At 41.6% G+C, this 14,468-nt stretch overlaps 1 protein-coding gene across 17 annotated transcripts in view; it reads right to left on the bottom strand.

Annotated features, from left to right (window-relative positions):
* The window catches only part of CHL1 (cell adhesion molecule L1 like), a 146,759-nt gene that overhangs the window by 27,826 nt on the left and 104,465 nt on the right, over positions 1-14,468 (bottom strand). For all 17 annotated transcript variants that reach the window (XM_032985632.2, XM_032985633.2, XM_032985631.2 and 14 more), the window contains 6 exons: positions 11,710-11,894; positions 5,467-5,598; positions 4,712-4,849; positions 3,912-4,023; positions 3,040-3,206; positions 1,153-1,318 (listed from right to left, as the gene is read on the bottom strand). In XM_032985632.2, the coding sequence (XP_032841523.1) occupies positions 1,153-1,318; positions 3,040-3,206; positions 3,912-4,023; positions 4,712-4,849; positions 5,467-5,598; positions 11,710-11,894 (900 nt within the window). The remainder of the gene's footprint in view (positions 1-1,152; positions 1,319-3,039; positions 3,207-3,911; positions 4,024-4,711; positions 4,850-5,466; positions 5,599-11,709; positions 11,895-14,468) is intronic.

Here is a 14,468-nt window from a genome sequence, read left to right as displayed (position 1 = left end):
AAAAAAAAAAATACATACAAATAAGGAAGACATAAGTCTGTAAGATAAGCATATGACAGACAGACACCATTGTTCTCCAGAAAACTGTTCATAAAAAAATTGGTAACAGGGTATTTTGAATAACATAATTGCATATCAGGTCTTTTACTTTAAAACATAACTGTAGCTGTATTATACACTGTGCTGTAGATTATTATTTGTATTTTGTAGCAATTTAGCCTCCATGGTTGGAAGCTGACATATCTCTCTAGGTCTGAAAAGAGCTACATTGATATGCATCGGCTGGGCGTCTGGGACATAGGATTTTGGCACATCATCAATGAGGCAAATACATGGGCTTTATGTCCGAATTTCTGAAAGGGTTGAGTAAAACTGAGCATTCCCAATCCCCTTGTGTAAGGTCCAACACACCGGGGGAAGTTGGCATTAACCCAGGCACATGGGCTCTGTTGCAGACACGGCATTTGCTTGGCTCTACCCCCCCGCACTACGTGGCCTCAGCAGGATCTTCAACCTCTCCAGTATTTAGGAATACTGCAGTATTTAGGAAAACATCTCTCTTCTGTTGTAATTAATAAAGACATCTGATTGCCCACTGTGGGACCCTTCATATGGAATAAAGGCCGAGTTCTGCCCCCGTTAAGGTCAATGGAAACATGAGAGTAGGGCAAAATTCAGCCTGCACTTGCAAGTTCTAAACTCCTATGTAGGAAGAACTCGTTGCTTTTTATGTGAATGATTTTAGGCAGACTTTTTTTTAGATTTAGACTTCGCTTTGGTCAAACAGGTGTAAAACACAGGGAAACACAAGTTTCACTGAAGTAGAGAAAAAACAAAAAAACAGTTGACTGCACTGGGGTGCAGGCTGTAGTTTTGGGTTGAACCAACGCTTTTGCAATATTCTGCTGCGATGGGGAGAGAGTTAATAAAAAACAAAATCATTTGCCAGTTACGGCTCAATACTCATGTAGATGCACTTATATTTATATGTATATAAAACAGAGATCCATTCACATATCGCATAAAGAATTCTTGCAGACATAAATTTGCATTTCAAGCTATTAAGTCTCATGTTTATTGAAACTCATGTTCCAGCCCCATAAAGCATTATTCAGCTGAGATCAAGAAAACTCTTGTCTCTTCCCTGCTTACCTGCCACCTTCTGTGCTGTTGATTGGCAGCTGATCTCCATCTTTCCTCCAGGATAATTTAAAACTGTGTTTCAAGTGTGAATCATACTCAGACTGACATTTCAATAAAATTGAATGTGATTTCAACACTCGGGGGTTCTTTGGAGTAACAGCAAGTTTTGTAGCATCTGATTGATCACAGAAAAGCACTTTGATTAGGAGAGAGAGACTATTACTTCAAATTTTCACCAAGCACTTCATATATAAAAATCAACCTTAGGAGCAACGATCATGTCTCTTTCGTTATATATACAAACATTTCAAGTGAAGGATGGTTGTATCTGAAATAGATATTTGCCAGGTCTTAGTATTCTATATTGAAAAATTCTTTTTAAGTTCACTCCAAACCAAAGAGCTCCAGAAAGAAAAAAAAAACAAAAAAAAAAAAACACAGAAAAAAAGTCACAGGTGAAAATCCTTGTTAGCAGACTGTCATGAAATGGATGATAAAAGAAAGACTTGAATATGATTTTTATGTCCAATTGCCATTTGAAATGGGCTTTGGCAAGGATCCAAGAAAAATTACAAGCTTATTAAAGTGAAAAAAATATATTGCAATCAAGTTTGTTCTTTTAATTGTCTCTAATCTGAATGCAGAAACAGATGAATAAGTAAGAAGAAAGCACTTGGCTGAATTTATTTTTTCAGTGAAATGTTGCTCTGTGAGAATTTCATTGTACATTTTCATGTTTATTACCACTGTAAAATTTACAAAGCAAAGGGAGTGGGTGGAAATAGAACACAAAAGGAGTGTTTCTTTCTCAAGTTTGTTATAGCAAACCTGCATCTGAGAGTCCTTTCGAGGACTTTGCTAATTGAGTATTAAAGATTCTTTCTACTGGCAAGCCCTAAGTGTTAAGTAAATTTGTTTGCAACCCACTAAATTTAACCTGTGTGCTCAGCGGAAGCTGTCCGCTACCCACCCCCATGCCAGGGAAAAAACCCTCCTGCCCAAACAACAAAATAAGTCCCTTAAAACAGAATTAGAGGACACGGTATGTATTTGAAATGTATGAGTAAGTGCATTTCAGTATTTTTTTTTCTTTATTTACAAATATTTGTCAAGTTGATAATCAGGCAAAGCCCTCAAACCAGCAGCATCCCCTAACTCATCCTGCTGTGACGTGTTTGGTGTTCGCTGTGGGCATTAATTCAGTTTGGGATGTACCTTCTGATCAACAGACGGGAAGTAGCTTGAGGGAAGGAGGAATCCTGCCCATGGCCACGGGACTGCAGGGTCCTTGTCTGGCTCAGCGAGGAGCCCACCAAGCCCACAAGCACATGGAGGGCTCTGGGCTCCCAAGAGTCAGCCAAGAACCTGCTCTCAGTGTAACAGGGCTGATGGCAAGAAGGCAGGAAAATCCTAGAATGGTTTGGGTGGGAAGAGACCTTAAAGATCATTGAGTTCCAACCCCCCTGCCTCGGGCAGGGCCCCCTTCCCCCAGCCCAGGGGGCTCCCAGCCCTGTCCAACCTGGCCTTGAACCCTTCCAGGGAGGGGGCACCCACAGCTGCTCTGGGCACCCTGGGCCAGCGCCTCACCCCCCGCACAGGGAACAATTTCTGCCTTAGATCTGTCCTTTTAAGATAATTAAGTTAAACAGATCTGGGAAGTAAACTGCAAGTTTTTGGTTGGTTGTGCAGCTTCTGCAAGTGTCATAAAGAAAGCAGACATCACGTATGGACATGGAGAAATCATGCAGAAAAACGGAGACAATACTGTTATATATACACAATAAAATAATAAATTTGTATCTTGAACTGAACATTTACTAATTACTTACTGAAAATCTGTAAATACAAAACCTTAGCAGATGTCAAAGATCTTTCTATTCATACATGAGACATTACCTCTTATATCCAGATTAGCAGTGATTGCTCTCTTTCCAACCGAGTTTGCAGCCCAGCAAGCATATGATCCTGAGTCTTCTTTCTTCGTTTCTTTGATCTCTAGGGTGCCATTCTTATTTAACTCATAGCGTAATGTTGAAAGTGGCTCTATGCTGTCATCCTTAGTCCTAAAGATGACAACAATAGTTATGGGTTATTTCTAGGGCTGCAGGAACTTATTTCACGGTTAGCAGATATTGCAGGGGACACAGAAATTCTGGGAGCTGGTCTAAGATCTGCCACTGAGCAACTAAATCAAGATTTGCAAGTCACTACCCATGTGCAAGCAAATTGTAAAGGGACACAAGCTTCTTGCAAACCAGAAATACACTGACAGCATCTAGCAAGGTCTTTAAACGAGTCTGGCTGAGTCTTTAATCTATAGTTGTCATCTGCAATTTTATTGCACCTGTCAAGTGCTATGACAATCCTGTGATTTCCAACCATATGGAATCATTCCTAGGTAAATATGGTCTGTAAGTCATCAGGTTTCCACCTCAATAACGTGTCCAAATTTTTAAAGTTGCCAACATTCAACTAAGTCCAATGAAGCTGTAGCAAGATTTAGCTATATACAGCATGGCTTGGTTTAATTAATACCCCAGCACTTGTCTCACACTAGTATCGAGGACTTGCTCTAACCTTTTTTTTATAAACCAGTTCTTCAGTGTCTTTGAAAGTACACTTAAACACAGAATACCTGTATTATATACAGTTTTGTTACAAATTCCTGATTTTAACTCCATAAAAATAATAACCAGCATATTTTTCAATGTTTGAGGAGCCTGGATGAATTTGTTTCACATCAAAACATCACTTCTCAGGGGCTTTACCATCTAATATCTGCTGCAGGTGAGGCAAAAATTTCACAGTGAAGGAAGGCACTGTAACCCACAACTGTAGCATAGTTTTCACCATCTGAGGTCAGTATTAGGGGAGCAATATCTGCAAAAGAGAATGCAAAATGAGCAACACTGCATTTCAGAAGAGAAGATAAATACTGTCCCTGCATCATGCCCTTCTCCAGCAAAGGTCATAAAGCGTAGCCACTTAATGGGAATTCCACTGCCTTTTAGAACCAGTTGCACTGAGTAACTGAGGTCTCAGAAGCTTCACTGACAAAGATAACAGTGGTTGACTGCTGGACATATAAGAACATGAAACCTCAAAGTGCTCCAGGAGGCAAAATAGCCCCGGATCTGCTCCCTCTAGAGATCTCTTCTATTAAATAAATTCCCTTCACTCTCTTTCTTCAAAGAACAGGCTGAGCATCACAGCTGAAATTAAAGGTTAACAATACACTTAATAATTCAAAACCAGAGTTGTGGTCACAATTTAACCCCCAGTGATTTTAGTACATTTGAATTCAAAAGGTTTTGAGCCCAGCCACAGTCATGTTTTAAAAATAAAGAATATATCAAAGCTCCTGAGCACTTAAGCTAAGCATATAATATTGCTCATGATAAGGCTTGTTGCATTACTTTGGACAGTGTATTTCTTAAAGCCTGGGGCCAATGCAAAGGAACGATGACACGGTTACAACCCCCGAGCTGTTCTGAAGATTCAGTCAGCAGAATGGGACACTTTGGTCAGACCTTTTCTTGTGGACGGGGAAGGCCGGGAGGGTACTCACTGAGGACGTTCACGTTGGCACTAGCGAGGATGGTGCCGTGCTTGTTGGTGGCCTCGCACTGGTACACAGCACTGTCCTGAAGCTGAAGGTTCGTCAGGCTGATCTCCCTGGCAGAGATTCTCCCTCTGAAAGTCCTACCTGGAAAGACCCAGACTATATCAGGAGATGGGGAAAACACCATGACTGTGAAGTTCACGGTCTTTCCTCGCTGCTTGGAAGTCAAAGGCAAAGCACATCTTCAGGATCAAACCAGGGCCTTGCTCAACAGCCGGAGAGCAAGCTGCAGAGCACTGCCTTTGTCAGCAGTCCTGTGGCCTAAAGAAAGTGCTCTAGAGCACCAATTTCCAGTAAAATCCTCACACAAACCTTTCGAAATGGTAGTAATAATAATGCTACTCCAGGAAGCAAGGTCTGTGCTCCCCCGCCACACAGTCACTTGTGCTTAAGCGCAGAGAAAGACCAGGAGCCCCTCAATGTATCCCAGATTCCCAAAAGATGGAAGTGTTATGGGGTGAGACAGAGGCAGTAACTCCCGGGTAACACCACCCCAGACCCTGCAGCTTTCACCCCTACTCTCTTCAAGATCACATTTAAACATTAGTTTTAAGTAAATAAAGATTAATTCATGTCAAAATAGATGTCAAGCCAGACATCATTCAGCACATTGGGATTTGTGTGTTCTCTCTGGCTGGGCACAACACAGCCACATCCCACCTGGCCACCACCTAAATGAGGATGCTGGACCTTGCACTTACTATCGATGGGCATCCCGTTGAGTTTCCACTGAATGGTTGGCTCTGGATTGCCAATAGCTTCACACAGCAGCACAAGATTTGTTCCTACACTGTAAACACCACCTTCGGGCTCCTTTATCCACTGAGGAGGCTCTGTAAAGAGGGGACATAGAAGGTATCAGGTGCCACAGCGAGACAAGTCGAACTCTGCTATTGCTACGGTCCTCCAGGAGATGGCAAACGCTGCCAACAGTTCCCAGCCAGCTCCTAGCAGCCTATTGTGCAGCTGGATTGTATTTCTTGCAAACCGATGTTACAAAAGGTAAAATTAGCGTCAGCACACATCAATTTCTGTCCTTCAGACTTTGTGAAATGTGAGTGTCAGGGAGAGAGTGTAGGAAACGGGCAGTGTTTATTCAGGTGGAAACCAAATGCAAATGGGAGGTGAGAGGCTGGGGAAAGGAGGTAAATCTGAATGGGTCAGCATTTTCACAAGGACCCTCAGACACGAGACTGTGGTCTGTGAAATGAAGGGAGACTATTTCAGCAACTCAAACAAGATGCAAATATCCATCCAGCTCAACTACCCCTGACTAGGCACGAGCAAACGGCTTCCACCGACTCGCCCAGGAGCAGCCGGAGGGCAGAGGTGCGGAGCTCCGTGACAAGAGGCAGCACCTCCAGGCATTGTGGCTTCGGATATCCTGGTTTCTCCATCATGTATTCAGAGGAGAGCCTGATCCGTAACGTATTTAGGAACGATAAGACATTCTCTCACCCCTGAGGATGAGAGAACCGTTATCCTGAGGAGCGGCCCAGAAAGGTTGCCCACAGGGTGGTGGCAGAGGAGCAGCAGTGTGTTGCTGCTCTCCTTGTGCTCTCCTCTTCCCCAGCACTGCCAGCTAAACTGGGATAGCTCTGGGTGAACTCTCTCCTCTGCAGAGCAGCCCCTGAGCATCAGGTACCCAAACCTCACTGGAAAAAACATAATCATAAGGGAGGGAAGGGAACTGAGGGTGAGAAAAAAAAAAAGAAAAAAAAAAAAAAAAAAAAAAAGCACTAATCTGATGAATGCTTTGTTCTCTACAGACTGAATGCAGATCCCTGAGCCTGCCTACCCTTCAGTGGGCAGCCTCAATCCAAAACACAGCCCTGATTTCATCATTATCTCTCCATGAGAAGCAATAAACTTCCAGGTTTTAATTCCAGACCTGACACTACCTCTTCTGCATGTGCTGGGCAGGTCACTGGGCCTCTTTCCCCATTTGAAAAAGATGAGCTAGTGTATAGGAAACATGAGGATTCATTAGTTAATGCTTATAAAGCGCTTTGAAGATTAACAGAGCTGTTGCCCGGTAATACGTCTCCAGATGTTATCAGTGTGATACGCTAAAACAAAGAGTCATTGCTCACATTAACACAGATATATTAAAAAATCTACCCCTGAAGTGTGATACACAAGAACTTCTACACACACGTCCACCATTTCCACAGCAGAGCCCCCCTAAAGACACATTGTTAAGCAACAGCTAAAGACGGAAGTAAAATTCAAGACACCAAAGCTTATCTAAAATTATAATATCTTCACATTTCCTTCACACAGCACAGATTTCTTCTGCCACCTTTCTCACGCAGTACTGGTTGCCCTCCCGTAGTGCAGCTTGTGACGTGATCATACTTGTTATGCTTCCTTGTATTTGGCTCCAGGAAAAAACTCTGCAAGCAGTAATACATTTTGGTTTTGCAGATGTTTCTCCTTCTCTCTCGCTCATATATATTATGCTTTGATCAGGAAAAGACAGGTCAAAGGGATGGAGGTGTAAAGGTCTGTAACAGCCCTGATGAATTATTTTCTTTTTCCCCCACCAGGTCTGCCACAAACACAATACTTGTGGCAGGGTGTTTCCTTGTTTTGGAGGTGACACACTGAGAACAGACTGAATACAAACCACCTGATGGATCCCTCCCTACTTTAATCTGTGCACACACTCTAGAAGTAAGCTGCAGATATATTATACCACAGCTTTCTTTCCTCAGCACATGAATTGCTATGGTTGCCCTAAGAAAGTGATGGAGCTGCGAAGCCATAGGCAATGAGATTTTGTCAAGTATGAAATGTAATTTCACAGAAAGGCTGAAGAACTTCTTTTCTGTGCGGCAGATATGCTATACTACTTATAAGTATACAAAATTTAAGAATAACAAAATATACATATATTTTTTAGAAACTACAAAAACTAGTGGCTGGACAGTTGAATAGTTAATCTGCATGAACAATACGGTATGCCACATATTTCACTGCATAATATATTCTTCTCAGTAAAAGTTATAAATGTGGGGGTCCTGATGAAGAGGTTTATGTCTTTATGGAAATATAATGACAGGTCCAAAACCAGAAGGGATCTAAAATAGGCATCTAGTCAAAACAAAGCAAGATCATCTACACCTAAAACACCCTGGATGGATTCAAACCTTCACAGGCTCTCGTGCTGTCTAGAACTAGCACAAAATTTTAATGTCTAACCAACTTCTGCCTTGTTGCAATTTAAGTCTATTGTATCTTGCATTATCTCCAAGGAATGAGGAGAAAAATTTTTTACTATCTATTGTGAAGAAACTTTGGTGCATCTAAAGGCTGCTATGTGTTCCCCAGCTTCATTCTTTCCTAAATTAAACGTATCTATCATTTTTTTTTCTCAAATGCATGTTTTGGAGCTCTGTGACTACCCTTAGTGCTTTCTCCTGAACTGTCTCGTGTTAGCCCCAGCCCTGACGAAGTGCATGATGTAGAACTGGTTATGTTACAGGAGGCCTTATCAGTTCTCAGTAGTCTCTCCTACAACACTTTTCTCTATACTTTCCAGGATGATTTTTGCTTTCTCTGCAAGACTAACATTTCCAAGTGGTGTTCAGCTTGTGATCCAGTATATCCTTCAGACTAGCCTAACCAGATATTTTCCATCCTGTGCTTATGAAGCCAATTAGTACTGCCTGGTAAGAATTGTTTCACACTTGTGCTTACTGAAGCCCATCCTTTTTATTCCAGACCATTTTCCCGATTTGTCAAGATCACTTCAAATTCTCCTCATGTCTTCCCAAGGGCTGACAATCCATCCCACTTCGGGGGTATTGCCTGCAGCTTCAGATGCAGTCACCACCTTGGGGTCCACACCGCTGTTCAAGCAGTTTTCCAGTGAAATGCAGAACTACAGTTTGGGCTCAATTAAAACAACCAGCCATGATTCTGCCTCACATTAATTTAATCCATTTTATTCTTCTCTAGCTGAGTAATGAAAGTATTACAAGACATGACTGCAAAGGCCCTTAGCTACTGTATCATTACTATAATTAATCATTATATTGTAATAATTATTTCTGTTAAAGACAGTCTAGAAGCCTTAGTCAAGATCAAGGCACCACTAGATCAGGCACTGTGACAGTGACAAGATCTTGAGGTTATATGTACATTTTCAGTTGGTCTTAGCAGATTCTATATAATAACCAAATAAACAAACATTTGAAGTCAAGACAATTTGTGAGCTTGCTTTTTTTTTTTTTTTTTTAATACTTCTCTCTCATTCTAATAACAATGGAGGTTTTGTGCCTGCTCCCATGTTCCAGGCTACATCTTTCCCTGCAAAGAGATTAAAATGCTCAAACAGTCAAGCAATTTGCTAGCTGAATATTTTCATATGCTTAGTAATAATTGCCTGAATCTTTGCCCTCAGACTCCTGTAGGATTAGTAAGTGGGCTGCATGCAAATATCATTAATTAAGACTGTTACTTAGAAGGCTGGGGTATTGGTTTGAGATCCTCAAATACCAGAAAGAAGAACAGAAAATGTGACATAGTGCAGAAATGATAGCAAAATCCTGATTTACACACCAACACTAGATTGAGAATGGTTGGTGGTTAATAATAGATAATTTTCCTTCCGTGTTTAATTTTCTTCTCCCTGCATGCATCCTTTGAGAAAAGCCTGTCAGGTGCGAGGAAGCCCTACGTCAGCATAACCTCCCTGAAACCAACTGAAATTAATGCTCACTTCCACCAACTCAGGATCTGCCCTTGAGTGTGCACACAGGAGATGCTGCAAGAATGATGAACGTGCCCATCTCTGATTAATGGTCATGACATTTTCTGGTTAGAAATTCTAGAACAGGACAGTGTTTGTGCTCAATTTTTACCTTGACGCCCTGCATGTGAGGCGACTCCTAATAGGAAGAATTCCAGCTAGTGACAGCAGCCAACATTAGTTACACATACGGAAAATTTAATTTAAAAGCAATTGCAAAAGCATTTTTTACATTAAAATAGCTAGAGTGGGATTATTTCCTTCGCTCTTTTTTTTTTTTTTTTTTTTTTTTTTTTTTAAAAAAAATGTACCTATTTATTAATGAGCAGTAACAACAATTTCCTGGAAAGCTTTCCTCCCTCTAGAGACTAGGGGAGAAGGGGGTCAATACTCTGAACTGCTTAATTAAAGTTATTTCTCTGGTATTCTAGTTTTTGCATCTCCTGCAATTTCTTTGAAGGATTCCATTTTTACAGCCGAGAAAATCGTAGCCAGATTGTTAAAATATTCAGCTACAGCAGAGATGCTCCAAACCATCTGGAATGATTTCTAGGAGTCAGCACTTCCCCTCCATTGCAGCTGAAAACTTGCCATGCCCTGGTATCCTCCTCTGCCACACTTCCAGGAAGGGAAAGAAGACTCTAAGACACGAGGTTGCGTCAAGTGAGTGGGGATGATTCATCACATACTGGGAGAAAAGGCTTTTCCTCAGCTGATGAGTAAATACAGAGCAGGTAGCTGAAAGTGCCTTTCCTCCCATCAGGACTTCTTGTGACCATGGAGTGAGAAGCAGCACAGATTAAAATGAAGCAGTTGGCAGACTCCAACAGTTTAATACTGCCTGTGATTTTAATTTTTTTTTTTTTTTTTTTTTTTACTCTGCAGAGGCTAGGCTGGAACATTTTTCATCAGTAAAGAGAAAATGTTTTCAGCAAGTTTTTCAGCTGTGCTTCAGGATTCTCATTTTGTAGCTCTTTATGGGCAGCATTGCTGAAAGAGTTGCAGTGGCAGTGATACTTCTGCAGGGCTCTCTCGTCTCTGCTAAATCTCGTTGGAGCTCTGCTTTGCTCCTGGAAAAAGAGGATTTGCACTGGCCCCCTGAAGAGGTCTCACACCTTCAGGGTTTGGGAAGTAGGAGAAGGGAGAACGGGGGATGGAGGGAGAGCAGGCGCTGTGTGCTTCTACCTGGGCTCTGCAAGATACCTGTTGTGAAGGTATCTTGGCTGGCTTCACTGATCCGCCGCCTTCTAGCAGCAATAAATGACGACCAAGCGGATGCACAAACATACCAGGTTCTCCGTTTTGGTAGCCAGCACTCACCCTGTTCAGCCCCCGAGCCCGGGTGCACGCTCGCGCACAGGGATGCACCACCCGACGCACAAGCCCAACCCTAAGTCCGTTCCTGAATGCTGCTAAGATAGTGCTGGTCACCCTTCCAAGCACACAGGCTGGGGTGGGAACAGGCCTCGGATACTCAGTGGGATGACAAAAAGGGTCATATTTCAATTTTTTTAAACTGTTAAAATTCAGTAGAAAGTATTTTTTTAACTTTGTTTCATAAGTATTTATGATACTTTTCAGGGGCTATAAAAACCACTCTTAGCTGAAGTTGTCCTTATAACAAAAATGTTAGCAAGGGAGCACATGAAGGAGAGGAATAAAGGGGTGGTACCTTGTCTGCTCACTGCATTTTTACAGTCCTCCGTAAGCATTCACTTTTAGTGGAAGCCAAAGAAAGGAAATTGAGCTAAAGATACTTCTGATCTGGCCCAGTATAGACATTTTCACATTCTTTAAGAGCAAGTAGATTAATTACATCTTTTAGTCTGACATTCAGATTAAAACAAGACATTTCATCAATATCTTTGCTTGACTAACTCACTTCTTTAGAGTATTGGATCTGCTCATGTATTTGTGTTCCTGTTCAACACTTTGTAGAGACGTCATGGTTCAGGAAAAAAAATGTATTAGTTTGTTTTTTTTTGTTTTTTTTTTTTTTTTTTTTTAAAAAAGTGCTACTTTCTGCAAGCTTCCCCAAACTGTAAGGTAGGTACTTGGTTAGCACAAATTGACTGAGTTGTTTGAATTTATGCATTACACTGAGCGATATTAGCAAAGGTCCTTATTCACTTTCCTTTGACCACCTCTCTGTTCAAAATCAATAAGCTTAGTAAAGTGTACTCAGCACCTTCCACGTGAACATGGAACTCGTGCTTCGCTCTCCCCATGTGGTTGCTTGCCGTGCACTGGTATGTTCCTTCATCGGCTGTAGTCACTTGATCTATCTTCAATATCTTCCCAAAATTTTCTGTTTCTGGTTCGTCCTTGGGCAAGTTTCCAGTAACCTTGACCCAGCTTAGATGAGGAGTTGGGCTAAAAGGAAAAAAAAAAAAAAAAGATATATATTTTGAGTTGAATACTAGGCTTCTGTAATGCTTCACGTTAGCAGAGGGGTTGGACTTCATGCATATGGTTTGCAAGGTAAAGCTTTCAGAGGCTTTGGAGCCCTTTTAAAACACGGGGGCCATACTAAGGGTTATATTATAGACTACAACTAGTCTATGCTGCTTCTAGATTTGAAGGGCCGTTATGAATAGGTTCTTCACTGCCAACACCAGGCCACGGCATGAGGCTGCATTCCTCATCCGTGTGTCACAGCATGGATCGCGGGAGAGGGAACGGAGCTCATCTCATCCTACTCCAAAAGGGCACTTGAGGACAGACAAGGAGGTAAAGACTTCATTACAGTGACTTCACTCGGTGCCCTGCCTGGTTAGAAAGGTGGCCAGCCATTGGAGATGGCTGGAAATGCTCCTTACATTTTCAGAAAGCAAATGGCAATGACACAGAAATTCGGGACAGACTGTTGTCTGCACATTCCCAGCTGGGCTTCGCGACCCCAACACCGTACACGACGCACATACACAGTGTCATATCTGCTTACTCTTGTGTCCATCTGTTATTGTGGCAAAATGCCCAGGCACAAGCTACTCAAAGCCCCAGGTACCAAGAAATTACGGTTTTCCATGAGCAGTGAGCACAACTGTGCAAATATCCTATTATTTCCTGTAAGAGCCCTTGTCCTGCTCTTGTACCAAAGTCAGGCTCTGTGTTGCCTTGGTGTTGTATTGAGGTGATGCCCTCCTGACACTGTCATTACTCAGAATATAAGTCTTCAAAAATGACAGATTGCAAATGTACTTAAAATCCTTATTTTGCAGTTGGCTGCCCCTGATCTTAGTTACTTGAAATCTGGCTCAGTCTATCCGCTTCCGTGGTTTGTGGACATTTGGTGGGATGGATTGGCAGAGATATAGGCAAAGCTGATCATTTTTCTCCCGAAAATGGGAATTTTAGCTAATAAAAATATCATTTTATTTTGTCTAAATGTGGCATTTTTGAAGGGCTTCAATGAAAAAATACTTGTTTGGTGATCAGCAAAGAAGTACTTTATCTTCTTTCAAAAGCAACTACTTTAAAAAAATCCTTTTTGTTTGAAAATAATTTTTAAGAAGTTTCCTGGAAAATTTCAAGTGAAACAAACATTTCATTTTTTTATTTTATTTTTTTTTTTCCAAAATAAACAGAAATCCTTTTCTGGCTTTCTCCTCTTGTACATGATATTAATTCTCACATATGAAAATTCATATTTGTGTATTTCCAAGGTGATTTGCCTATTAAATACCTTGAAAATACTACGAACTCATAGCTGTGGACTTGTGGAGGTTTGTGGGCCTGTGAATTAGCTTGATGGGTAGTGAATTAGACAAGGAAGTGTTGCAACAGGGAACTAAAACTCACTGCGGATACTTGGAGTGAATCCAATAGAGACAAGTAATTCACCTTCTTTCAGAAATGGCAACCAACTGCAGAGGCATAATCTTGCCAGTTTAAATGAGCAATGCCCGTTCAAGCCCACATGGAAAACCAAAATACCCTAAACGTGTTTGTTCAGGCAGATTAATATCCCGATTTTGGAATTTTATAGAGGGGATATAATTGCACAGCCTTTAATATGAATTATCTACCTGCCAACCACAGTCTGCGTTCACAGACCTGCAGCTCTACCACAGAGCATGAGAAGACGATGATTTAAGTCTCCATTCAACAAAAAGCTCTATCACAAATAAACCAGAAGCAACTGTGCTTTCACTGTGGCTTCAGTGCTTGGAGAGATGTTTAGGCAGCATCTCTTCTGGGACAGGCATCTACAAGCACACAGTAAAAACTGGGAAACTGGACTGAGGGCAAAGTGGAGCTTATGTCTGTCTGAGCTACTGCAGCAGGAATAAAGTCCGAGAGAGGTATGTCAGCTTCATTGTGAGGAATGCATTTAACACTTATTTAGCCATTCCTTTTCCTTACTTATGCTTATTTTGTCCTGTGTTATTTACAATAAGGAAGAAAATTGTCCTGATTTCCCATCATGTACCATCTACTTTAACCCTTGCCTTTATTTTTACAGCAAACATCTCCCCATCGAGATATTCTGCCATGCTCAGTACAGCCAGATCCACAACTAGCATTCGAGCAATGCTCTAACATAAACGCTGATAGCAGTAACAAGCTTGAGATATCTGTGCAGCACAAGCACCAGAGGCACGCATAGGAAGGGGCCCAAGCAGAAAACATGGGACTGGAACTAAATTTGAAGTTAGCCTATTGCTTTTACTTTTAGCAGGATCAAACCAATACAGGTGACTCTGGTTCACTGCATTTTTACATAGATGTGAACTTTGTTCCTCAATACGCTGTTGTCTGTGAGAACATCATGGAAGTAACACCTTTTGTGTGGAAATTCTGGATGCTGGGGAACAGACCACAGAAAGTGGCCAGGTTCAAACGTGCTCCCGAGCCAGCATCTCCCACCACACCTGGGGTAGATGGACCACCAGTTCCACTTCACTGGGCTTTTCCTTAATGGATGTCTTGTCTTACATCACTCAA

This window comes from Tyto alba, unplaced genomic scaffold (assembly GCF_018691265.1).
Source record: "Tyto alba isolate M040663 unplaced genomic scaffold, T.alba_DEE_v4.0 Super-Scaffold_3, whole genome shotgun sequence".
In the NCBI taxonomy this organism is placed as follows: domain Eukaryota; kingdom Metazoa; phylum Chordata; class Aves; order Strigiformes; family Tytonidae; genus Tyto; species Tyto alba.
The sequence above is the reverse complement of the archived record's forward strand: the minus strand, read 5'-3'. Positions and strand labels throughout refer to the sequence as shown.